This window comes from Nerophis lumbriciformis, linkage group LG25 (assembly GCF_033978685.3).
Source record: "Nerophis lumbriciformis linkage group LG25, RoL_Nlum_v2.1, whole genome shotgun sequence".
NCBI classification, from domain to species: domain Eukaryota; kingdom Metazoa; phylum Chordata; class Actinopteri; order Syngnathiformes; family Syngnathidae; genus Nerophis; species Nerophis lumbriciformis.
Window position 1 is genome coordinate 1,556,846 of NC_084572.2, and position 27,497 is coordinate 1,584,342.

General features: G+C 36.6%; 1 protein-coding gene across 2 annotated transcripts in view; it reads left to right on the forward strand.

Moving 5' to 3' along the window:
• The window catches only part of tmem110l (transmembrane protein 110, like), a 52,627-nt gene extending 27,736 nt beyond the window's left edge, over window positions 1-24,891 (forward strand). Inside the window, exons 5-9 of one of the 2 annotated variants that reach the window (XR_009817667.1) lie at window positions 10,859-10,908; window positions 11,263-11,375; window positions 11,462-11,545; window positions 23,609-23,737; window positions 23,884-24,030. Coding sequence is in view for 1 of the 2 variants with exons in the window: in XM_061983549.1 (XP_061839533.1) it covers window positions 11,263-11,375; window positions 11,462-11,545; window positions 23,609-23,737; window positions 23,884-24,009 (452 nt within the window). In the remaining variant the exon portion in view is untranslated. Of the gene's footprint in view, window positions 1-10,858; window positions 10,909-11,262; window positions 11,376-11,461; window positions 11,546-23,608; window positions 23,738-23,883 lie in introns of both variants that reach the window. The other variant, XM_061983549.1, reaches the window with a different exon arrangement.
• Window positions 24,892-27,497: the final 2,606 nt, after the last annotated feature.

The window sequence follows — 27,497 nt, forward strand, 5'->3', positions numbered from 1 at the left end:
GATGCCTGGACATCTTTCTAGCGAGATCACAAGTCCTGGCTATGTTTCTCTGTGTAATCTCTGACTGTCTCATTCTAGTGTCATTGGAGCCAACGTGTACAACTATATTCGCATAACTAGTGGTACGATTAGCCTGTCGTACGTGTTTACTAGGCCTGTTGCGAGTTAGCTCCCTAAGATTAGCCTCAATGTCAGGTGCTCTGGCCCCAGGGATGCACTTAATTGTGGCTGGTTTGCTAAGCTTTATGTTTCGGGTGATGGAGTCCCCTATGACTAAGGTGTGGTGCCCGGTAGACTGGTGTGTAGGACTAGCTAAAGAGCTAAATCTATTATGCGTCTCAACCGGTACACCGTAGCTTGTAGGCCGCTTAGGACTACTACAGGCTGGGCTAGTTAGCTCGCTACAGCTAATGCTAGCAATGTGGTGTGGAACGCTCGTCTTGTGCTCTGGGGGCGCTCTTTGATGTCGTAGCATCAAAATATCACAGCACTTGCTTATTATTTGCACCGTATTTTTGATAAAGGCGCCGCTTTGAAAGTAAACATGACAGCACGTTCTCATTGGTGGAAAAAGCTCATCCTCAAAGCATTACAGGCCTTTTTGTTGCTGGGGGAGGTAACTACAATGCAAAAAATGAAATCTAAGTAAGATGAAATATGTCAAATAAGGGTGATATTTGCTTATTTTCTGTCTGATAAGATCATTCTTCTCACTAAGCAGTAGAGATGCGCGGATAGGCAATTTATTTCATCCGCAACCGCGTCAGAAAGTCGTCAACCATCCGCCATCCACCCGATGTAACGTTTAATCAGAACTGCACCCGCCCGCCATCCGCCCGTTGTTATATATCTAATATTAATAAAAAATTTAAAAAAAGGGTGAAAACTACGCGAATTGCACCTTGTGCAGACAAGATTTTTCGATCGGACACGGAGGAATTAGCGATGTAAAAGACCACGTTGGGACAAAAAAACACAAGTCTAATGCCGTTGCTAGCGATACAAGTGGAAAACTTTCAACGTTTTTCGTCGCCCAAACAGATTCTTTGGATGTGATAAATGCCGAAGTTTTATTTACGGAGGCAATAATTGAGCATGGACTTCCAATCGCACTGGCTGATCACATGGGACAGTTAAATGTTTGTAATGCAACCTTTAAAAATCATTACGCGGTGATCGCGGTCCCAAAAATAAACTTTTCTTGCATGATAATGTCCAGAAAAATTCGCTTTATATTACTATAGAGTCCTTTTAACGAATGAGTTTGATGGTTTATCACAAACCTTAAATGAAAGAAGTCCTTTGTTCTCCTGCACCGCATGCGCTTTGGCCTTGCTTCGTGTTTGGTGCGCAATCCTGTCGGCTGTATTTCACAGCACGACATACTGTTAAAAGTGTTTATACTATTTATACTTTCAATGAACAAATTGAAGTCTTGTGAAAGGTTGACAGGATAACTGGCATTAACTGTCAAAATAATTTCAAACTATTGAAGTTAGCTTACAGAATAAACATGTCAATCAACCCATATGATTTTTGCTGTAATATTTTTGTTTTGAAAAGTCACTGTGACTGATAGAAAAGTGATGGTTTTAGCAACATTTTAACCTGTCTGAATGCTAATAATCATTTTGCGTCGGGGGGCGAAGCCCTGAACCCTCCACCAGGACTTTGTCCTGGACCTACCGGGGCCTGCGGCCCTTGGACCCTGGCTACTAGGTTTTTCTGATTTAAAAGTTGGCAGGTATGGTGAGGTTATAAAGCTTTTGCCTGTTAAAGAAAGGAGACTGATCCAACGCAGCACAGACTTGCGCGTGCCACGCTGTCACGACCCAGACGCACACCAGTGCGCAATCATATGGGAGCCGCGCTGAGCGCACCTCCAAGCGCGTCTCGCTGCCGGCGACGGCCGAGTATGGGCCCGACGCTCCAGCGCCATCCATTTTCAGGGCTAGTTGATTCGGCAGGTGGGTTGTTACACACTCCTTAGCGGGTTCCGACTTCCATGGCCACCGTCCTGCTCTCTATATCAACCAGGGTGAGCCCCACCCCTTTCGTGAGCGCACTGCGCGCGGAGTGACCCCTGTTACGCGCCCCCGGCAACAGGGGTGGCGGGCAGGTAAGCTGCGCGGGCGGAGCGCGCGGAGTGACCCATGTTACGAGCCCCCGGCCACGGGGGTGGCGGGCAGGTAAGCTGCTTACCTGCTGCGCGTGACGCCGGCCGCGGCGAAAGCGGATGAGGCGGGGTGTCGGTGCGGTGGGCGCGGTGGTGACCCTGGACGTGCGTCGGGCCCTTCTCGCGGATCGCCTCAGCTACGGCTCCCGGTGGGGCCCTCTCGGGGGAAGGGGCCTCGGTCCCGGACCCCGGCGAGGCGTCCCTTCTCCGCTCCGTAAAAGTGTCCATCTCTTTTTTTTTTTTTTCTTCTGTTGTGGCATATGCTGCAGGTGCCTGCTCGTTTTTCGTATGTGGGTAACAACATTTAACTATGTATATATATTTACCAATTGGTTTAACTGACACCCGCAAAAAAAATAAAAAATAAAAAATAAAAAAATCTAATTAATCCGCCCGACCCGACCCGCGAGCGGATAAAATCTTATTTTTTTAAATTTCATCCGCCCGATCCGCGGATAATCCGCGGACTCCGCGGTTGTGTCCGCAAACCGCGCATCTCTACTAAGCAGATTTTATGTTAGAGTGTTTTACTTGTTTTAAGGGTTTTGGTCCTAAATGATGTCAGTAAGATATTACAGCTTGTTGCTGAGATTTGATGAGCTATATTGAGTAAAACATGCTTGAAACTAGAATATCAAGTGTTGCAAAGCTGTGTCATCAACACTCACAAGTATAAAACTACTTTTTTAAAGTCATCATTTCTTATTTCAAGCATGAAATAAAAAATCATGACTTTGACACAATTGTGTCTCATAATTAAAACAGATGACAGCCAAATGGACTTTGCTGTTTTATTTTCAATGAAACAATAGAAAATATGTACTCATATAGTAGTACAGTTGGCACAGTACAGTAAACTGACAGTTAATATTTAAACATTTGACATTTCTAACTATTTTGAACAGAAATAGTTCATGCACATTCAGATAAATTCCTCAAAATTAGAATAAAAACATTTTGGCCGGGGGCCCGGGCTGTATATATGCACACTAATTGACTGAAAGAGCACGCACTTGGCGCGATGATGTCATGTTATCCATGGAAAAATGCATTTTTAGACAATATGATTTGCCTGAGCGGCTAGGAGACCCCGAGAGTAACAAGCGCTTGCCTTGTTGCCTTTCCATTAAGAACAATAAATTAGTTTTTAGTATAAGTTTGTTGGTTTCAAGAAATGTAATGCCGAGCGCATATCATTATGTCAAGATAATGGCACTAGCATTTACTTCATTTAAGAATATTTTTCAACATATTGAGCAAAAAGGTCTCTTTTTTATCTACCAAGAAAAGTGCACTTGTTATTAGTGAGAATATACTTATTTTAAGGTATTTTTGGGTTCATTGAGGTTAGCTAATTAGGGCCCGCATGGCCCATTGCAAAAGGACTCCCGAAGGACCTATTGAATTTCTAAGGTTTTATTATTATTATTATTCTTCCGCAACTTTGCGCTGTAATTTGACCCCCTTAACATACTTCAAAACTCACCAAATTTTACACACACATCAGTAATATACGGCAAAACTTTTTATCAAAAAACCAAACTTCAAAACTCAGGTTCCTAGCGCCCCCTAGGAAAAAAAAAAAAACTAGACTCCCTGTAACTCCCACTAGGAAGGTCAGAGAAACATGAAACAAAAACCTTTATGTAGGTCTGACTTAGACCTAGATTTCATAATAGTATATTCTTGGGCAAAAATCAACAGGAAGTTTGCAATTCCCCCTTCAAGACAAAAAAAGTACTAAAAACAGTCACTTTTGCCTCTTTGAGCTGTAATTTGACCCCCTTAACATGCTTCAAAACTCACCAAACTGAACGCACACATCAGGACTGGCAAAATTTGCGATCTAAAAAAAAAAACATAACCCCAAATTTAAAAATTGCGCTCTAGAGCAATTTTTGAATAAAACGGAGAAAAAACTGCTCCTCGGAAGAAAAAAATGCCAAAACTGCCTGTAACTCCCACTGGGAAGGTCGGAGAGACATGAAACAAAAACCTCTCCGTAGGTCTCACTTAGACCTACATTTCATAAATTGACAACCCCCAGCAAAAATCTACAGGAAGTTTGCTATTCCCCCTTCAACACAACATTTTTGTAAAAACCGGTCACCTTTCTTCAAACATTATCTCCTCTGAGCGTGTTTGTCGTTTCGGCTTCAAACTAACACAGGAGAGAGATTGAACCCTTTTCATTAAAAGTTATCGAAAGAGTTTTAATACCGGCTCCGGTTTTGATTTTATGACCCTTCAAAGAGCCGCTGCGCTGATGCTGCTGTTTTTTCAAGAAGGCTGCTTAAAAGCAGGAAGCACCAGCGTGCCCACACAATGCAGACAAGGTAGGTACACTAAACAAAAGTATTGGGACAATTCGGACTAAAAGTAGACAAAAGTATTGGGACACTTATGACGAAAACTGAACAAAAGTATTGGGACACTTAGGACTAGCACCTGCCAAATACGCGGGCCCGACCAATGCTGCTTGCAGCTTTAATTATTATTATTATTCTTCCGCAACTTTGCGCTGTAATTTGACCCCCTTAACATACTTCAAAACTCACCAAATTTTACACACACATCAGTAATATACGGCAACACTTTTTATCAAAAAACCAAACCTCAAAACTCAGGTTCCTAGCGCCCCCTAGGAGAAAAAAAAAACTAGACTGCCTGTAACTCCCACTAGGAAGGTCGTAGAGACATGAAACAAAAACCTTTATGTAGGTCTGACTTAGACCTAGATTTCATAATAGTATATTCTCGGGCAAAAATCAACAGGAAGTTTGCAATTCCCCCTTCAAGACAAAAAAGTACTAAAAACAGTCACTTTTGCCTCTTTGAGCTGTAATTTGACCCCCTTAACATGCTTCAAAACTCACCAAACTGAACGCACACATCAGGACTGGCAAAATTTGCGATCTAATAAAAAAACCTAACCCCAAATTAAAAAATTGCGCTCTAGAGCAATTTTTGAATAAAACGGAGAAAAAACTGCTCCTCGGAAGAAAAAAATGACAAAACTGCCTGTAACTCCCACTGGGAAGGTCGGAGAGACATGAAACAAAAACCTCTCCGTAGGTCTCACTTAGACCTACATTTCATAAATTGACAACCCCCAGCAAAAATCTACAGGAAGTTTGCTATTCCCCCTTCAACACAACATTTTTGTAAAAACCGGTCACCTTTCTTCAAACATTATCTCCTCTGAGCGTGTTTGTCGTTTCGGCTTCAAACTAACACAGGAGAGAGATTGAACCCTTTTCATTAAAAGTTATCGAAATAGTTTTAATACCGGCTCCGGTTTTGATTTTATGACCCTTCAAAGAGCCGCTGCGCTGATGCTGCTGTTTTTTCAAGAAGGCTGCTTAAAAGCAGGAAGCACCAGCGTGCCCACACAATGCAGACAAGGTAGGTACACTAGACAAAAGTATTGGGACAATTCGGACTAAAAGTAGACAAAAGTATTGGGACACTTATGACGAAAACTGAACAAAAGTCTTGGGACACTTAGGACTAGCACCTGCCAAATACGCGGGCCCGACCAATGCTGCTTGCAGCTTTAATTTGACTTGTTTTGGAAAGTCTTGACAAGCCGAATTTTCTTGTTCTATTGGCAGATAATTTTGCTGAGTTCAAGTAAAATACCCCTCATTTTTGTATTATTTTTTTCTTCTTGTTTTTGAACACTGACTTTTTGCAGTGTAAATACTGCCATCTTGTGGCCAACCCACGCAAAGAAGGCTTGGAATCTACTTTCCTGAGGTGGAACATTTTATTAGTTGTGTACATTTGGAGGTCCTCCCCTTCCCCAACATTGTTTCCACACTTTATATATGTTAAACAGTTTTTATACTATTTTAAATAAGCGCGAGTTTAATTTGATGCATATTTTGTACTAAGGTTGTCCCGATACCGATATTTTGGTACCGGCACCAGTACCAAAATGTTTTTCGATACTTTTCTAAATAAAGGGGACCACAAAAAATGGCATTATTGGCTTTATTTTAACTGAAAATCTTAGGGTACATTAAACATTTTATTATTGCAATTTACACTGCAAAAAGTCAGTGTTCAAAAACAAGAAAAAAAATACAAAAATGAGGGGTATTTTATTTGAACTAAGCAAAATTATCTGCCAATAGAACAAGAACATTTGGCTTGTCAAGACTTTCCAAAACAAGTAAAACATGTCATGACTTGGTCCTGGGTGTTTGCTTTTCCGGAATGCAACGGAAAGTTGGCTCGGGCGAGACGGGAATGTAAATACATGATTTATTTAATATATAAAAAAAAAGTACAAACGAAAAGCGCACACAGTGGCGGAGAACAAACTATGAAACCAAAAGACTATAGCATTAATAAAGAAAACTTACTTGGCATGGACTAAAAGGAGCAGCATGAACAATGGACATGAAATCAAGTGTCAGAAATGTGCCGAGCATAATTGTGGGATGTCACCAGACAGACAAACTGAAAACAATGAACTTAAATACTACAGACATGATTAACGAAAACAGGTGCGTGACTCAAAACGTGAAACAGGTGCGTGACGTGACAGGTGAAAACTAATGGGTTGCTATGGTGACAAACAAGAGTGCACAATGAGTCCAAACGTGGAACAGGTGACGCTAATGGGTAATCATGGAAACAAGACAAGGGAGTGAAAAGCCAGAAACTAAAGAGTCCAATAACTAAACAAAACATGACTAAAACAAAACATGATGACACAGACATGACATAAAATTAGCTAACCTCAATGAACCCCAAAATACCTCAAAATAAGTATATTCTCACTAATAACAAGTGCACTTTTCTTGGTAGAAAAAAAAGAGACCTTTTTGCTCAATATGTTGAAAAATATTCTTAAATGAAGTAAATGCTAGTGCCATTATCTTGACATAATGATATGCGCTCGACATGGGGATTTTTTTTTTTTTACATGCTTGAAATAAGAAATGATGACTTTAAAAAAGTAGTTTTATACTTGTGAGTGTTGATGACACAGCTTTGCAACACTTGATATTCTAGTTTCAAGCATGTTTTACTCAATATAGGTCATCAAATCTCAGCAACAAGCTGTAATATCTTACTGACATCATTTAGGAGCAAAACACTTAAAACAAGTAAAACACTCTAACATAAAATCTGCTTAGTGAGAAGAATGATCTTATCAGACAGAAAATAAGCAAATATCACCCTTATTTGACATATTTCATCTTACTTAGATTTCACTTTTTGCAGTGTAGTCCTTAAAGAAAATAGTGAACATATTTTAGTAGTAAGTAAACAAACAGCAGTAACATTGTGTCATTTATACACCTATTATTTTGTACACATTATGAAGGACAAACTGTAAAAATGGATAATTAATCTACTTGTTCATTTACTGTTAATATCTGCTTATTTTCTGTTTCAACATGTTCTATCTTCACTTCTGTTCAAATGTAATAATCACTTATTCTTCTCTTCTTTAGTTTTGGATGATACCACACATTTAGGTGTGGATGTGATACCAAGTAGTTACAGGATCATACATTGGTCATATTCAAAGTCCTCATGTGTCCAGGGACGTATTTACTGACTTTATCAACATAATATACATTTTTAAAAAAGGAAAAAAGATTTTGTGATGCTAAAAAATATCGATGTAATCATAGTAGTATCGACTAGACACGCTCTTGTACTTGGTATCATTACCTTTAAAAGTCACTTTGAAACATACGTACATGTCCTTTAAAAGTCACTTTGAAACAACATTGATTAGACATACATGTCCTTTAATAAAAGTCACTTTGAAACATACGTACATGTCCTTTAAAAGTCATTTTGAAACAACGATGATTACGTACATGTCCTTTAAAAGTCACTTTGAAACATACGTACATGTCCTTTAAAAGTCACTTTGAAACATACGTACATGTCCTTTAAAAGTCACTTTGAAACAACGTTGATTAGACGTATGTGTCCTTTAAAAGTCACTTTGAAACAACGTTGATTAGACGTACATGTCCTTTAAAAGTCACATTGAAACAACGTTGATTAGACGTACATGTCCTTTAAAAGTCACTTTGAAACAACATTGATTAGACGTATGTGTCCTTTAAAAGTCACTTTGAAACTAAAAGTCACTTTGAAACATACGTACATGTCCTTTAAAAGTCACTTTGAAACAACGTTGATTACGTACATGTCCTTTAAAAGTCACTTTGAAACAACGTTGATTAGACGTATGTGTCCTTTAAAAGTCACTTTGAAACTAAAAGTCACTTTGAAACATACGTACATGTCCTTTAAAAGTCACTTTGAAACAACGTTGATTAGACGTATACGTCCTTTAAAAGTCACTTTGAAACAACGTTGATTAGACGTACATGTACTTTAATAAAAGTCACTTTGAAACATACGTACATGTCCTTTAAAAGTCATTTTGAAACGACGTTGATTAGACGTACATGTCCTTTAAAAGTCACTTTGAAACAACGTTGATTAGACGTATGTGTCCTTTAAAAGTCACTTTGAAACTAAAAGTCACTTTGAAACATACGTACATGTCCTTTAAAAGTCACTTTGAAACAACGTTGATTAGACGTATAAGTCCTTTAAAAGTCACTTTGAAACAACGTTGATTAGACGTACATGTCCTTTAAAAGTCATTTTGAAACAACGATGATTACGTACATGTCCTTTAAAAGTCACTTTGAAACATACGTACATGTCCTTTAAAAGTCACTTTGAAACATACGTACATGTCCTTTAAAAGTCACTTTGAAACAACGTTGATTAGACGTATGTGTCCTTTAAAAGTCACTTTGAAACAACGCTGATTAGACGTACATGTCCTTTAAAAGTCACATTGAAACAACGTTGATTAGACGTACATGTCCTTTAAAAGTCACTTTGAAACAACGTTGATTAGACGTATGTGTCCTTTAAAAGTCACTTTGAAACTAAAAGTCACTTTGAAACATACGTACATGTCCTTTAAAAGTCACTTTGAAACAACGTTGATTACGTACATGTCCTTTAAAAGTCACTTTGAAACAACGTTGATTAGACGTATGTGTCCTTTAAAAGTCACTTTGAAACTAAAAGTCACTTTGAAACATACGTACATGTCCTTTAAAAGTCACTTTGAAACAACGTTGATTAGACGTATACGTCCTTTAAAAGTCACTTTGAAACAACGTTGATTAGACGTACATGTACTTTAATAAAAGTCACTTTGAAACATACGTACATGTCCTTTAAAAGTCATTTTGAAACGACGTTGATTAGACGTACATGTCCTTTAAAAGTCACTTTGAAACAACGTTGATTAGACGTATGTGTCCTTTAAAAGTCACTTTGAAACTAAAAGTCACTTTGAAACATACGTACATGTCCTTTAAAAGTCACTTTGAAACAACGTTGATTAGACGTATAAGTCCTTTAAAAGTCACTTTGAAACAACGTTGATTAGACGTACATGTCCTTTAAAAGTCACTTTGAAACATACGTACATGTCCTTTAAAAGTCACTTTGAAACATACGTACATGTCCTTTAAAAGTCACTTTGAAACATACGTACATGTCCTTTAAAAGTCACTTTGAAACAACCATGATTAGACGTACATGTCCTTTAAAAGTCACTTTGAAACAACGTTGATTAGACGTATGTGTCCTTTAAAAGTCACTTTGAAACAACGTTGATTAGACGTACATGTCCTTTAATAAAAGTCACTTTGAAACATACGTACATGTCCTTTAATAAAAGTCACTTTGAAACATACGTACATGTCCTTTAAAAGTCATTTTGAAACAACCATGATTAGACGTACATGTCCTTTAAAAGTCACTTTGAAACAACGTTGATTAGACGTATGTGTCCTTTAAAAGTCACTTTGAAACAACGTTGATTAGACGTACATGTCCTTTAATAAAAGTCACTTTGAAACATACGTACATGTCCTTTAAAAGTCACTTTGAAACAACGATGATTAGACGTACATGTCCTTTAAAAGTCACTTTGAAACAACGTTGATTACGTACATGTCCTTTAAAAGTCACTTTGAAACTAAAAGTCACTTTGAAACATACGTACATGTCCTTTAAAAGTCACTTTGAAACAACGTTGATTAGACGTACATGTCCTTTAAAAAGTCACTTTGAAACAACGTAGCAAAATAGTTGTATTTGTAAATTGAGAGAACGTTGATGTCTAACGTTGAATCCACCTTGTTGGTTGGAAATATGACCAAAATTTAACTTGACATTAGTTTTGGATGATACCACACATTTAGGTGTGGATGTGATACCAAGTAGTTACAGGATCATACATTGGTCATATTCAAAGTCCTCATGTGTCCAGGGACGTATTTACTGACTTTATCAACATAATATACATTTTTAAAAAGTAAAAAAGATTTTGTGATGCTAAAAAATATCGATGTAATCATAGTAGTATCGACTATTGTACTTGGTATCATTACAGTGGATGTCAGGTGTAGATCCACCCATGGCGTTTGTTTACATTGTGACGGCGGTGAGCTATTGTATCCTCCTACGGTGTGTAGTGAAGCATGTTTAGCTATTCCTCGTCCTCCAGTGATAATGATACTTGTAAGAAACTTACTTTACCATGTTTTAAAGCACCTCTTCTTGAGGGTGTTTCAGTATTATAACTTCACCTTTATCTTGACTTTTTAGGCCAAAAATGTGTCCGTTCTCCCTTTTCTGTCTCCACACTGTGTCTGCTTGTAAGTACTCTGTGTGTGTGTGCTGCCCAACATGCTCCTCTGCTTTTCTGTCTCCACACTGTGTCTGCTTGTAAGTACTCTGTGTGTGTGTGCTGCCCAACATGCTCCTCTGCTTTTCTGTCTCCACACTGTGTCTGCTTGTAAGTACTCTGTGTGTGTGTGCTGCCCAACATGCTCCTCTGCTTTTCTGTCTCCACACTGTGTCTGCTTGTAAGTACTCTGTGTGTGTGCGCTGCCCAACATGCTCCTCTGCTGGTAAAAGCAGCAATGTCATGACGTGACAAAAGTTTGTTTTGCATAATCGGGCTCCTTTTAAGAGTTGATTAACCAAAGAAGTGTTTATTGGTGGTGCAGGTGACCCCCCCCAGGCGGCGGCGTGGCTGGGTCAGTGTGGCGTCTACCTGCTCATCATGGTGCTGGAGAAAGGCGCCATCAGCCTGGTGTTGCTGGTCCCGGGCTGGTCCAAAGTACGTCAATCTCTTGCGAGAAATAAACAAGTTGGTGAATTTACATTTATTTTGAAAATCAAAATGGATCTGCCCGTCCTTCACAGCTCCAGGCGCTCCTGCTGGGCTACATCGCTGACCCTCAGCTGGAGTTGGTGCTGGTCATGCTCATCGTGCCCTTCATCGTCAACGTAAGTACACACCTTTCTTCAAGTCACACAGGTGAGCCAGCAGGAACTAGACGTGGAAACAACGTTGATTAGACGTACATGTCCTTTAAAAGTCACTTCGTACATGTCCTTTAAAAGCCACTTTGAAACATACGTACATGTCCTTTAAAATTCACTTTGAAACATACGTACATGTCCTTTAAAAGTCACTTTGAAACATACGTACATGTCCTTTAAAAGTCACTTTGAAACAACGTTGATTAGACGTACATGTCCTTTAAAAGTCACTTTGAAACATACGTACATGTCCTTTAAAAGTCACTTTGAAACATACGTATATGTCCTTTAAAAGTCACTTTGAAACAACGTTGATTAGACGTACATGTCCTTTAAAAGTCACTTTGAAACATACGTACATGTCCTTTAAAAGTCACTTTGAAACATACGTACATGTCCTTTAAAAGTCACTTTGAAACAACGTTGATTATACTTACATGTCCTTTAAAAGTCATTTTGAAACATACGTACATGTCCTTTAAAAGTCACTTTGAAACAACGTTGATTAGACGTACATGTCCTTTAAAAGCCACTTTGAAACATACGTACATGTCCTTTAAAAGCCACTTTGAAACATACGTACATGTCCTTTAAAAGTCACTTTGAAACATACGTACATGTCCTTTAAAAGCCACTTTGAAACATACGTACATGTCCTTTAAAAGTCACTTTGAAACATACGTACATGTCCTTTAAAAGCCACTTTGAAACATACGTACATGTCCTTTAAAAGCCACTTTGAAACATACGTACATGTCCTTTAAAAGTCACTTTGAAACATACGTACATGTCCTTTAAAAGTCACTTTGAAACATACGTACATGTCCTTTAAAAGTCACTTTGAAACAACGTTGATTATACTTACATGTCCTTTAAAAGTCATTTTGAAACATACGTACATGTCCTTTAAAAGTCACTTTGAAACAACGTTGATTAGACGTACATGTCCTTTAAAAGCCACTTTGAAACATACGTACATGTCCTTTAAAAGCCACTTTGAAACATACGTACATGTCCTTTAAAAGTCACTTTGAAACATACGTACATGTCCTTTAAAAGTCCCTTTGAAACAACGTTGATTATACTTACATGTCCTTTAAAAGTCATTTTGAAACATACGTACATGTCCTTTAAAAGTCACTTTGAAACAACGTTGATTAGACGTACATGTCCTTTAAAAGCCACTTTGAAACATACGTACATGTCCTTTAAAAGCCACTTTGAAACATACGTACATGTCCTTTAAAAGTCACTTTGAAACATACGTACATGTCCTTTAAAAGTCACTTTGAAACAATGTTGATTAGACGTACATGTCCTTTAAAAGTCACTTTGAAACAACGTTGATTATACTTACATGTCCTTTAAAAGTCACTTTGAAACATACGTACATGTCCTTTAAAAGTCACTTTGAAACAACGTTGATTAGACGTACATGTCCTTTAAAAGTCACTTTAAAACATACGTACATGTCCTTTAAAAGTCACTTTGAAACATACGTACATGTCCTTTAAAAGCCACTTTGAAACATACGTACATGTCCTTTAAAAGTCACTTTGAAACATACGTACATGTCCTTTAAAAGCCACTTTGAAACATACGTACATGTCCTTTAAAAGTCACTTTGAAACATACGTACATGTCCTTTAAAAGTCACTTTGAAACATACGTACATGTCCTTTAAAAGTCACTTTGAAACATACGTACATGTCCTTTAAAAGTCACTTTGAAACATACGTATATGTCCTTTAAAAGTCACTTTGAAACAACGTTGATTAGACGTACATGTCCTTTAAAAGTCACTTTGAAACATACATACATGTCCTTTAAAAGTCACTTTGAAACATACGTACATGTCCTTTAAATGTCACTTTGAAACAACATTGATTATACTTACATGTCCTTTAAAAGTAATTTTGAAACATACGTACATGTCCTTTAAAAGTCACGTTGAAACAACATTGATTAGACGTACATGTCCTTTAAGTCACTTCGAAACAACGTTGATTAGACGTACATGTCCTTTAAAAGTCACATTGAAACAACGTTGATTAGACGTACATGTCCTTTAAAAGTCACTTTGAAACAACATTGACTAGACGTACATGTCCTTTAAAAGTCACATTGAAACAACATTGATTAGACGTACATGTCCTTTAAAAGTCACGTTGAAACAACATTGATTAGACGTACATGTCCTTTAAGTCACTTCGAAACAACATTGATTAGACGTACATGTCCTTTAAGTCACTTCGAAACAACGTTGATTAGACGTACATGTCCTTTAAAAGTCACATTGAAACAACGTTGATTAGACGTACATGTCCTTTAAAAGCCACTTTGAAACATACGTACATGTCCTTTAAAAGCCACTTTGAAACATACGTACATGTCCTTTAAAAGTCACTTTGAAACATACGTACATGTCCTTTAAAAGTCACTTTGAAACAATGTTGATTAGACGTACATGTCCTTTAAAAGTCACTTTGAAACAACGTTGATTATACTTACATGTCCTTTAAAAGTCACTTTGAAACATACGTACATGTCCTTTAAAAGTCACTTTGAAACAACGTTGATTAGACGTACATGTCCTTTAAAAGTCACTTTGAAACATACGTACATGTCCTTTAAAAGTCACTTTGAAACATACGTACATGTCCTTTAAAAGTCACTTTGAAACAACGTTGATTAGACGTACATGTCCTTTAAAAGTCACTTTGAAACATACGTACATGTCCTTTAAAAGTCACTTTGAAACATACGTACATGTCCTTTAAATGTCACTTTGAAACAACATTGATTATACTTACATGTCCTTTAAAAGTAATTTTGAAACATACGTACATGTCCTTTAAAAGTCACGTTGAAACAACATTGATTAGACGTACATGTCCTTTAAGTCACTTCGAAACAACGTTGATTAGACGTACATGTCCTTTAAAAGTCACATTGAAACAACGTTGATTAGACGTACATGTCCTTTAAAAGTCACTTTGAAACAACATTGACTAGACGTACATGTCCTTTAAAAGTCACTTTGAAACAACGTTGATTAGACGTACATGTCCTTTAAAAGTCACGTTGAAACAACATTGATTAGACATACATGTCCTTTAAGTCACTTCGAAACAACGTTGATTAGACGTACATGTCCTTTAAAAGTCACTTCGAAACAACGTTGATTAGACGTACATGTCCTTTAAAAGTCACTTTGAAACATACGTACATGTCCTTTAAAAGTCACTTTGAAACAACGTTGATTAGACGTACATGTCCTTTAAAAGTCACTTTAAAACATACGTACATGTCCTTTAAAAGTCACTTTGAAACATACGTACATGTCCTTTAAAAGCCACTTTGAAACATACGTACATGTCCTTTAAAAGTCACTTTGAAACATACGTACATGTCCTTTAAAAGTCACTTTGAAACATACGTACATGTCCTTTAAAAGTCACTTTGAAACATACGTACATGTCCTTTAAAAGTCACTTTGAAACAACGTTGATTAGACGTACATGTCCTTTAAAAGTCACTTTGAAACATACATACATGTCCTTTAAAAGTCACTTTGAAACATACGTACATGTCCTTTAAATGTCACTTTGAAACAACATTGATTATACTTACATGTCCTTTAAAAGTAATTTTGAAACATACGTACATGTCCTTTAAAAGTCACGTTGAAACAACATTGATTAGACGTACATGTCCTTTAAGTCACTTCGAAACAACGTTGATTAGACGTACATGTCCTTTAAAAGTCACATTGAAACAACGTTGATTAGACGTACATGTCCTTTAAAAGTCACTTTGAAACATACGTACATGTCCTTTAAGTCACTTCGAAACAACGTTGATTAGACGTACATGTCCTTTAAAAGTCACATTGAAACAACGTTGATTAGACGTACATGTCCTTTAAAAGCCACTTTGAAACATACGTACATGTCCTTTAAAAGCCACTTTGAAACATACGTACATGTCCTTTAAAAGTCACTTTGAAACATACGTACATGTCCTTTAAAAGTCACTTTGAAACAATGTTGATTAGACGTACATGTCCTTTAAAAGTCACTTTGAAACAACGTTGATTATACTTACATGTCCTTTAAAAGTCACTTTGAAACATACGTACATGTCCTTTAAAAGTCACTTTGAAACAACGTTGATTAGACGTACATGTCCTTTAAAAGTCACTTTGAAACATACGTACATGTCCTTTAAAAGTCACTTTGAAACATACGTACATGTCCTTTAAAAGTCACTTTGAAACAACGTTGATTAGACGTACATGTCCTTTAAAAGTCACTTTGAAACATACGTACATGTCCTTTAAAAGTCACTTTGAAACATACGTACATGTCCTTTAAATGTCACTTTGAAACAACATTGATTATACTTACATGTCCTTTAAAAGTAATTTTGAAACATACGTACATGTCCTTTAAAAGTCACGTTGAAACAACATTGATTAGACGTACATGTCCTTTAAGTCACTTCGAAACAACGTTGATTAGACGTACATGTCCTTTAAAAGTCACATTGAAACAACGTTGATTAGACGTACATGTCCTTTAAAAGTCACTTTGAAACAACATTGACTAGACGTACATGTCCTTTAAAAGTCACTTTGAAACAACGTTGATTAGACGTACATGTCCTTTAAAAGTCACGTTGAAACAACATTGATTAGACATACATGTCCTTTAAGTCACTTCGAAACAACGTTGATTAGACGTACATGTCCTTTAAAAGTCACTTCGAAACAACGTTGATTAGACGTACATGTCCTTTAAAAGTCACTTTGAAACATACGTACATGTCCTTTAAAAGTCACTTTGAAACAACGTTGATTAGACGTACATGTCCTTTAAAAGTCACTTTAAAACATACGTACATGTCCTTTAAAAGTCACTTTGAAACATACGTACATGTCCTTTAAAAGCCACTTTGAAACATACGTACATGTCCTTTAAAAGTCACTTTGAAACATACGTACATGTCCTTTAAAAGTCACTTTGAAACATACGTACATGTCCTTTAAAAGTCACTTTGAAACATACGTACATGTCCTTTAAAAGTCACTTTGAAACAACGTTGATTAGACGTACATGTCCTTTAAAAGTCACTTTGAAACATACGTACATGTCCTTTAAAAGTCACTTTGAAACATACGTACATGTCCTTTAAATGTCACTTTGAAACAACATTGATTATACTTACATGTCCTTTAAAAGTAATTTTGAAACATACGTACATGTCCTTTAAAAGTCACGTTGAAACAACATTGATTAGACGTACATGTCCTTTAAGTCACTTCGAAACAACGTTGATTAGACGTACATGTCCTTTAAAAGTCACATTGAAACAACGTTGATTAGACGTACATGTCCTTTAAAAGTCACTTTGAAACAACATTGACTAGACGTACATGTCCTTTAAAAGTCACATTGAAACAACATTGATTAGACGTACATGTCCTTTAAAAGTCACGTTGAAACAACATTGATTAGACGTACATGTCCTTTAAGTCACTTCGAAACAACATTGATTAGACGTACATGTCCTTTAAGTCACTTCGAAACAACGTTGATTAGACGTACATGTCCTTTAAAAGTCACTTTGAAACAACGTTGATTAGACGTACATGTCCTTTAAAAGCCACTTTGAAACATACGTACATGTCCTTTAAAAGCCACTTTGAAACATACGTACATGTCCTTTAAAAGTCACTTTGAAACATACGTACATGTCCTTTAAAAGTCACTTTGAAACAATGTTGATTAGACGTACATGTCCTTTAAAAGTCACTTTGAAACAACGTTGATTATACTTACATGTCCTTTAAAAGTCACTTTGAAACATACGTACATGTCCTTTAAAAGTCACTTTGAAACAACGTTGATTAGACGTACATGTCCTTTAAAAGTCACTTTAAAACATACGTACATGTCCTTTAAAAGTCACTTTGAAACATACGTACATGTCCTTTAAAAGCCACTTTGAAACATACGTACATGTCCTTTAAAAGTCACTTTGAAACATACGTACATGTCCTTTAAAAGTCACTTTGAAACATACGTACATGTCCTTTAAAAGTCACTTTGAAACATATGTACATGTCCTTTAAAAGTCACTTTGAAACAACGTTGATTAGACGTACATGTCCTTTAAAAGTCACTTTGAAACATACATACATGTCCTTTAAAAGTCACTTTGAAACATACGTACATGTCCTTTAAATGTCACTTTGAAACAACATTGATTATACTTACATGTCCTTTAAAAGTAATTTTGAAACATACGTACATGTCCTTTAAAAGTCACGTTGAAACAACATTGATTAGACGTACATGTCCTTTAAGTCACTTCGAAACAACGTTGATTAGACGTACATGTCCTTTAAAAGTCACATTGAAACAACGTTGATTAGACGTACATGTCCTTTAAAAGTCACTTTGAAACAACATTGACTAGACGTACATGTCCTTTAAAAGTCACTTTGAAACAACGTTGATTAGACGTACATGTCCTTTAAAAGTCACGTTGAAACAACATTGATTAGACATACATGTCCTTTAAGTCACTTCGAAACAACGTTGATTAGACGTACATGTCCTTTAAAAGTCACTTCGAAACAACGTTGATTAGACGTACATGTCCTTTAAAAGTCACATTGAAACAACGTTGATTAGACGTACATGTCCTTTAAGTCACTTCGAAACAACGTTGATTAGACGTACATGTCCTTTAAAAGTCACTTCGAAACAACGTTGATTAGACGTACATGTCCTTTAAAAGTCACTTTGAAACATACGTACATGTCCTTTAAAAGTCACTTTGAAACAACGTTGATTAGACGTACATGTCCTTTAAAAGTCACTTTAAAACATACGTACATGTCCTTTAAAAGTCACTTTGAAACATACGTACATGTCCTTTAAAAGCCACTTTGAAACATACGTACATGTCCTTTAAAAGTCACTTTGAAACATACGTACATGTCCTTTAAAAGTCACTTTGAAACATACGTACATGTCCTTTAAAAGTCACTTTGAAACATACGTACATGTCCTTTAAAAGTCACTTTGAAACAACGTTGATTAGACGTACATGTCCTTTAAAAGTCACTTTGAAACATACATACATGTCCTTTAAAAGTCACTTTGAAACATACGTACATGTCCTTTAAATGTCACTTTGAAACAACATTGATTATACTTACATGTCCTTTAAAAGTAATTTTGAAACATACGTACATGTCCTTTAAAAGTCACGTTGAAACAACATTGATTAGACGTACATGTCCTTTAAGTCACTTCGAAACAACGTTGATTAGACGTACATGTCCTTTAAAAGTCACTTTGAAACAACATTGACTAGACGTACATGTCCTTTAAAAGTCACATTGAAACAACATTGATTAGACGTACATGTCCTTTAAAAGTCACGTTGAAACAACATTGATTAGACGTACATGTCCTTTAAGTCACTTCGAAACAACATTGATTAGACGTACATGTCCTTTAAGTCACTTCGAAACAACGTTGATTAGACGTACATGTCCTTTAAAAGTCACTTTGAAACAACGTTGATTAGACGTACATGTCCTTTAAAAGCCACTTTGAAACATACGTACATGTCCTTTAAAAGCCACTTTGAAACATACGTACATGTCCTTTAAAAGTCACTTTGAAACATACGTACATGTCCTTTAAAAGTCACTTTGAAACAATGTTGATTAGACGTACATGTCCTTTAAAAGTCACTTTGAAACAACGTTGATTATACTTACATGTCCTTTAAAAGTCACTTTGAAACATACGTACATGTCCTTTAAAAGTCACTTTGAAACAACGTTGATTAGACGTACATGTCCTTTAAAAGTCACTTTAAAACATACGTACATGTCCTTTAAAAGTCACTTTGAAACATACGTACATGTCCTTTAAAAGCCACTTTGAAACATACGTACATGTCCTTTAAAAGTCACTTTGAAACATACGTACATGTCCTTTAAAAGTCACTTTGAAACATACGTACATGTCCTTTAAAAGTCACTTTGAAACATACGTACATGTCCTTTAAAAGTCACTTTGAAACATACGTACATGTCCTTTAAAAGTCACTTTGAAACATACGTACATGTCCTTTAAAAGTCACTTTGAAACAACGTTGATTAGACGTACATGTCCTTTAAAAGTCACTTTGAAACATACATACATGTCCTTTAAAAGTCACTTTGAAACATACGTACATGTCCTTTAAATGTCACTTTGAAACAACATTGATTATACTTACATGTCCTTTAAAAGTAATTTTGAAACATACGTACATGTCCTTTAAAAGTCACGTTGAAACAACATTGATTAGACGTACATGTCCTTTAAGTCACTTCGAAACAACGTTGATTAGACGTACATGTCCTTTAAAAGTCACTTTGAAACAACGTTGATTAGACGTACATGTCCTTTAAAAGCCACTTTGAAACATACGTACATGTCCTTTAAAAGCCACTTTGAAACATACGTACATGTCCTTTAAAAGTCACTTTGAAACATACGTACATGTCCTTTAAAAGTCACTTTGAAACAATGTTGATTAGACGTACATGTCCTTTAAAAGTCACTTTGAAACAACGTTGATTATACTTACATGTCCTTTAAAAGTCACTTTGAAACATACGTACATGTCCTTTAAAAGTCACTTTGAAACAACGTTGATTAGACGTACATGTCCTTTAAAAGTCACTTTAAAACATACGTACATGTCCTTTAAAAGTCACTTTGAAACATACGTACATGTCCTTTAAAAGCCACTTTGAAACATACGTACATGTCCTTTAAAAGTCACTTTGAAACATACGTACATGTCCTTTAAAAGTCACTTTGAAACATACGTACATGTCCTTTAAAAGTCACTTTGAAACATATGTACATGTCCTTTAAAAGTCACTTTGAAACAACGTTGATTAGACGTACATGTCCTTTAAAAGTCACTTTGAAACATACATACATGTCCTTTAAAAGTCACTTTGAAACATACGTACATGTCCTTTAAATGTCACTTTGAAACAACATTGATTATACTTACATGTCCTTTAAAAGTAATTTTGAAACATACGTACATGTCCTTTAAAAGTCACGTTGAAACAACATTGATTAGACGTACATGTCCTTTAAGTCACTTCGAAACAACGTTGATTAGACGTACATGTCCTTTAAAAGTCACATTGAAACAACGTTGATTAGACGTACATGTCCTTTAAAAGTCACTTTGAAACAACATTGACTAGACGTACATGTCCTTTAAAAGTCACTTTGAAACAACGTTGATTAGACGTACATGTCCTTTAAAAGTCACGTTGAAACAACATTGATTAGACATACATGTCCTTTAAGTCACTTCGAAACAACGTTGATTAGACGTACATGTCCTTTAAAAGTCACTTCGAAACAACGTTGATTAGACGTACATGTCCTTTAAAAGTCACTTTGAAACATACGTACATGTCCTTTAAAAGTCACTTTGAAACAACGTTGATTAGACGTACATGTCCTTTAAAAGTCACTTTAAAACATACGTACATGTCCTTTAAAAGTCACTTTGAAACATACGTACATGTCCTTTAAAAGTCACTTTGAAACATACGTACATGTCCTTTAAAAGTCACTTTGAAACATACGTACATGTCCTTTAAAAGTCACTTTGAAACATACGTACATGTCCTTTAAAAGTCACTTTGAAACAACGTTGATTAGACGTACATGTCCTTTAAAAGTCACTTTGAAACATACATACATGTCCTTTAAAAGTCACTTTGAAACATACGTACATGTCCTTTAAATGTCACTTTGAAACAACATTGATTATACTTACATGTCCTTTAAAAGTAATTTTGAAACATACGTACATGTCCTTTAAAAGTCACGTTGAAACAACATTGATTAGACGTACATGTCCTTTAAGTCACTTCGAAACAACGTTGATTAGACGTACATGTCCTTTAAAAGTCACATTGAAACAACGTTGATTAGACGTACATGTCCTTTAAAAGTCACTTTGAAACAACATTGACTAGACGTACATGTCCTTTAAAAGTCACATTGAAACAACATTGATTAGACGTACATGTCCTTTAAAAGTCACGTTGAAACAACATTGATTAGACGTACATGTCCTTTAAGTCACTTCGAAACAACATTGATTAGACGTACATGTCCTTTAAGTCACTTCGAAACAACGTTGATTAGACGTACATGTCCTTTAAAAGTCACTTTGAAACAACGTTGATTAGACGTACATGTCCTTTAAAAGTCACTTTGAAACATACGTACATGTCCTTTAAAAGTCACTTTGAAACAACGTTGATTAGACGTACATGTCCTTTAAAAGTCACTTTGAAACATACATACATGTCCTTTAAAAGTCACTTTGAAACATACGTACATGTCCTTTAAATGTCACTTTGAAACAACATTGATTATACTTACATGTCCTTTAAAAGTAATTTTGAAACATACGTACATGTCCTTTAAAAGTCACGTTGAAACAACATTGATTAGACGTACATGTCCTTTAAGTCACTTCGAAACAACGTTGATTAGACGTACATGTCCTTTAAAAGTCACATTGAAACAACGTTGATTAGACGTACATGTCCTTTAAAAGTCACTTTGAAACAACATTGACTAGACGTACATGTCCTTTAAAAGTCACATTGAAACAACATTGATTAGACGTACATGTCCTTTAAAAGTCACGTTGAAACAACATTGATTAGACGTACATGTCCTTTAAGTCACTTCGAAACAACATTGATTAGACGTACATGTCCTTTAAGTCACTTCGAAACAACGTTGATTAGACGTACATGTCCTTTAAAAGTCACTTTGAAACAACGTTGATTAGACGTACATGTCCTTTAAAAGTCACTTTGAAACATACGTACATGTCCTTTAAAAGTCACTTTGAAACAACGTTGATTAGACGTACATGTCCTTTAAAAGTCACTTTGAAACATACATACATGTCCTTTAAAAGTCACTTTGAAACATACGTACATGTCCTTTAAATGTCACTTTGAAACAACATTGATTATACTTACATGTCCTTTAAAAGTAATTTTGAAACATACGTACATGTCCTTTAAAAGTCACGTTGAAACAACATTGATTAGACGTACATGTCCTTTAAGTCACTTCGAAACAACGTTGATTAGACGTACATGTCCTTTAAAAGTCACATTGAAACAACGTTGATTAGACGTACATGTCCTTTAAAAGTCACTTTGAAACAACATTGACTAGACGTACATGTCCTTTAAAAGTCACATTGAAACAACATTGATTAGACGTACATGTCCTTTAAAAGTCACGTTGAAACAACATTGATTAGACGTACATGTCCTTTAAGTCACTTCGAAACAACATTGATTAGACGTACATGTCCTTTAAGTCACTTCGAAACAACGTTGATTAGACGTACATGTCCTTTAAAAGTCACTTTGAAACAACGTTGATTAGACGTACATGTCCTTTAAAAGTCACTTTGAAACATACGTACATGTCCTTTAAAAGTCACTTTGAAACAACGTTGATTAGACGTACATGTCCTTTAAAAGTCACTTTGAAACAACGTAGCAAAATAGTTGTATTTGTAAATTGAGAGAACGTTGATGTCTAACGTTGAATCCACCTTGTTGGTTGGAAATAAGACCAAAATTCAATGGTCAAATCGACGTCACAACCTAACATTGGGGCGGTATAGCTCGGTTGGTAGAGCGGCCGTGCCAGCAACTTGAGGGTTCCGGGTTTGATCCCCGCTTCCACCATCCTAGTCACTGCCGTCGTGTCCTTGGGCAAGACACTTTTACCACCCACACTGCTTTAAATGGAACTTACATATTGGCTTTCACTTTGTAAAGCGCTTTGAGTCACTAGAGAAAAAGTGCTATATAAATATACTTCACTTCACGTTTTCCTGTCTTTGCTGGACTCAAGGCTTGTCTCCCCTCTGCAGTCCATCATGTTCTGGGTGGTGGACAGCCTGACCATGAGGAAGAACAAGAGCCCGATGAGCGTGGACGACTCGTGCGACAGCTCGCTGAAGGCCGACCCGCTGCCCTGGGCCGTGGACCACGAGTCTCGGGTGAGAGGAACTAGTCAACCGAGCGTGTTCATGCTGCCACCAGGGGGCATGTTTACACCACACCGTCTTTGGCATCATTCAGTTATTGGGGTGTGTATTTTTTTTAGCGTCTCACCTGAGTGTCTCACTTTTCTGTGCCTTTGCAGGTTCTCCTCACAGTGGACACAGACACCGACGAGGCCTCGGGGGGTGAAGACCACGAGCCCGGCGAGGATTTGCCTGCCGTGCAGTACTCCGGAGCTACGCTGAGGCCCAGCTGGGTCGTGGTGTGAAGCTCTGAACACACACACACACACACACACACACACACACACACACACACACACACTTACCTGGACAAATGAAATGTGTGTAGGGGGGGGGGGATAAGCCACCCACGTTCTTTTGGGACTATTGGGAAGATCCCCACCCTCAAAGAGGAGCCTGAACTGCTTTGAATCCACCTTTTGATGCAAGGTGTAATCATCACTCCTACACACATGCAAGGAAGTCAGCGTTTATTACAAGACTGACACTAACCGCCTCAAACACACAGCTGGGGCTTCAATCGGTTCCTGTGGCCAAAAAAAAAAGACATTTAATGGGAAATTAGCAGAATGAAAATTCTTCTGTTTACATCTGTGAGGACTGAACATGTTTCTGGAGCTGAATGTCGACATTTGTTCAATCATTTTGTAACGTATACAGCACAGACCAAAAGTTTGGACATACCAGAAAAAATACATTTTTTTGGACAATTTAATGGGAAATATGAAAATTCTTCTGTTTACATCAGTGAGAACTAGGGATGTCCGATAATGGCTTTTTTGCTGATATTCCGATATTATCCAACTATTACCGTATTTTCCGCACTATAAGCTGCCCCGGGTTATTAGCCGCACCTTCAATGAATGGCATATTTCAAAACTTTGTCCACCTATAAGCCGCCCCGGACTATAAGCCGCATCTAACTGCGCTAAAGGGAATGTCAAAAAAACAGTCAGATAGGTCAGTCAAACTTTAATAATATATTAAAAACCAGCGTTCTAACAACTCTGTTCACTCCCAAAATGTACGCAAATGTGCAATCACAAACATAGTAAAATTCAAAATAGTGCAGAGCAATAGCAACATAATGTTGCTCGAACGTTAATGTCACAACACACAAAATAAACATAGCGCTCACTTTCTGAAGTTATTCTTCATTCGTAAATCCTTCGTCTTCGGTGTCCGAAGTGAAAAGTTGGGCAAATGTGAGATCCAAAATGGCCGGTTCCGTCTCGTCGAAGTCATCGGAGTCAGTGTCACTGTTATCCAGCAGTTCTGTGAATCCTGCCTTCCGGAAAGCTCGGACCACAGTTGTGACCGAAATATCTGCCCAGGCATTTACGATCCACTGGCAGATGTTGGCGTATGTCGTCTGGCGCTGTCTCCCTGTCTTAGTGAAGGTGTGTTCGCCTTCTGTCATCCATTGTTCCCACGCAGTTAGCAGTCTAGCTTCGAATGCCCTGTTGACACCAATATCTAGCGGCTGGAGGTCTTTTGTCAATCCACCCGGAATGACGGCGAGTATTGAATTAAGCGCGTAAGCGTGTCTCTTAATGTGATGTTATGAGCTAGCAAATATAACAACTACACTACCCAGCATGCAACGATAGTGACGAGCATGCGCGGTAGCCCTGAGAAGCGTTGTTGTATGCTGGCAGTTAGAATGTGGTTATGAGCACGCTGTGAGTAAACGTTGAGAACTCAGTTAACACGCCTCGTCTGCATTATTTATAATTAGACAGACAACACACTTAATAGGAGCCATTTTGGGGTCTTTACATAAACACACAAATGGAAATGAAACATCACATATCCCAGCATGCACCGCGCTTCTTCTTCTACGGGGGCGGGTGGTTGCTTACAGTAGAAGAAGAAGCGCTTCCTGTTCTATGGGGCGGGTGCTTACCTTGGCGGTTGCTTGCGTAGAAGAAGAAGCGCTTCCTGTTCTACCGGGAAAAAAGATGGCGGCTGTTTACCGAAGTTGCGAGAACGAAACTTTATGAAAATGAATCTTAATATTAATCCATATATAAAGCGCACCGGGTTATAAGCCGCACTGTCAGCTTTTGAGTAAATTTGTGGTTTTTAGGTGCGGCTAATAGTGCGGAAAATACGGTAATTGCCGATACAGATATATACAGTCATGGAATTAACACATTATTATGTCTAATTTGGACAACCAGGTGTGGTGAAGATAAGGTCCTTTTTTTAAAAAAAATTATAAAATAAAATAAGATAAATAAATTAAAAACATTTTCTTGAATAAAAAAGAAAGTAAAACAATATAAAAACAGTTACATAGAAACTAGTAATGAATGAAAATGAGTCAAATTAACTGTTAAAGGTTAGTACTAGGGATGTCCGATAATGGCTTCTTGCCGATATCCGATATTCCCCAACTCTTAATTACCGATACTGATATCAACTGATACCGATATCAACCGCTACTGATATCAACCGATACCGATATATACAGTCATGGAACTAACACATTATTATGCCTATTTTGGACAACCAGGTTTGGTGAAGATAAGGTCCTTTTTAAAAAAAAAAAAGTAAAATAAAATAATATAAATACATTAAAATCATTTTCTTGAATAAAAAAGAAAGTAAAACAATATATAACTTCTTGCCGATATCCGATATTCCGATATTGTCCAAGTCTTAATTACCGATACTGATATCAACTGATACCGATATCAACCGATACTGATATCAACCGATACCGATATATACAGTCATGGAACTAACACATTATTATGCCTATTTTGGACAACCAGGTATGGTGAAGATAAGGTCCTTTTTTTTAAAAAAAAAAGTAAAATAAAATAATATAAATACATTAAAAACATTTTCTTGAATAAAAAAGAAAGTAAAACAATATAAAAACAGTTACATAGAAACTAGTAATGAATGAAAATGAGTCAAATTAACTGTTAAAGGTTAGTACTAGGGATGTCTGATAATGGCTTCTTGCCGATATCCGATATTCCGATATTGTCCAAGTCTTTATTACCGATACCGATATCAACCAATACTGATATCAACTGATACAGATATATACAGTCATGGAACTGACACATTATTATGCCTAATTTGGACAACCAGGTGTGGTGAAGATAAGGTCCTTTTTTTTAAAAAATTATAAAATAAAATAAGATAAATAAATTAAAAACATTTTCTTGAATAAAAAAGAAAGTAAAACAATATAAAAACAGTTACATAGAAACTAGTAATGAATGAAAATGAGTCAAATTAACTGTTAAAGGTCAGTACTAGGGATGTCCGATAATGGCTTCTTGCCGATATCCGATATTCCGATATTGTCCAACTCTTAATTACCGATACCGATATCAACCGATACTGATACATACAGTGGTGGAATTAACACATTATTATGCCTAATTTGGACAACCAGGTATGGTGAAGATAAGGTCCTTTTTAAAAAAAAAAGTAAAATAAAATAACATAAATACATTAAAAACATTTTCTTGAATAAAAAAAGAAAGTAAAACAATATAAAAACAGTTACATAGAAACTAGTAATGAATGAAAATGAGTAAAATTAACTGTTAAAGGTTAGTACTAGGGATGTCCGATAATGGCTTTTTGCCGATATTCCGATATTGTCCAAGTCTTAATTACCGATACCGATATCAACCGATACAGATATATACAGTCATGGAACTAACACATTATTATGCCTAATTTGGACAACCAGGTGTGGTGAAGA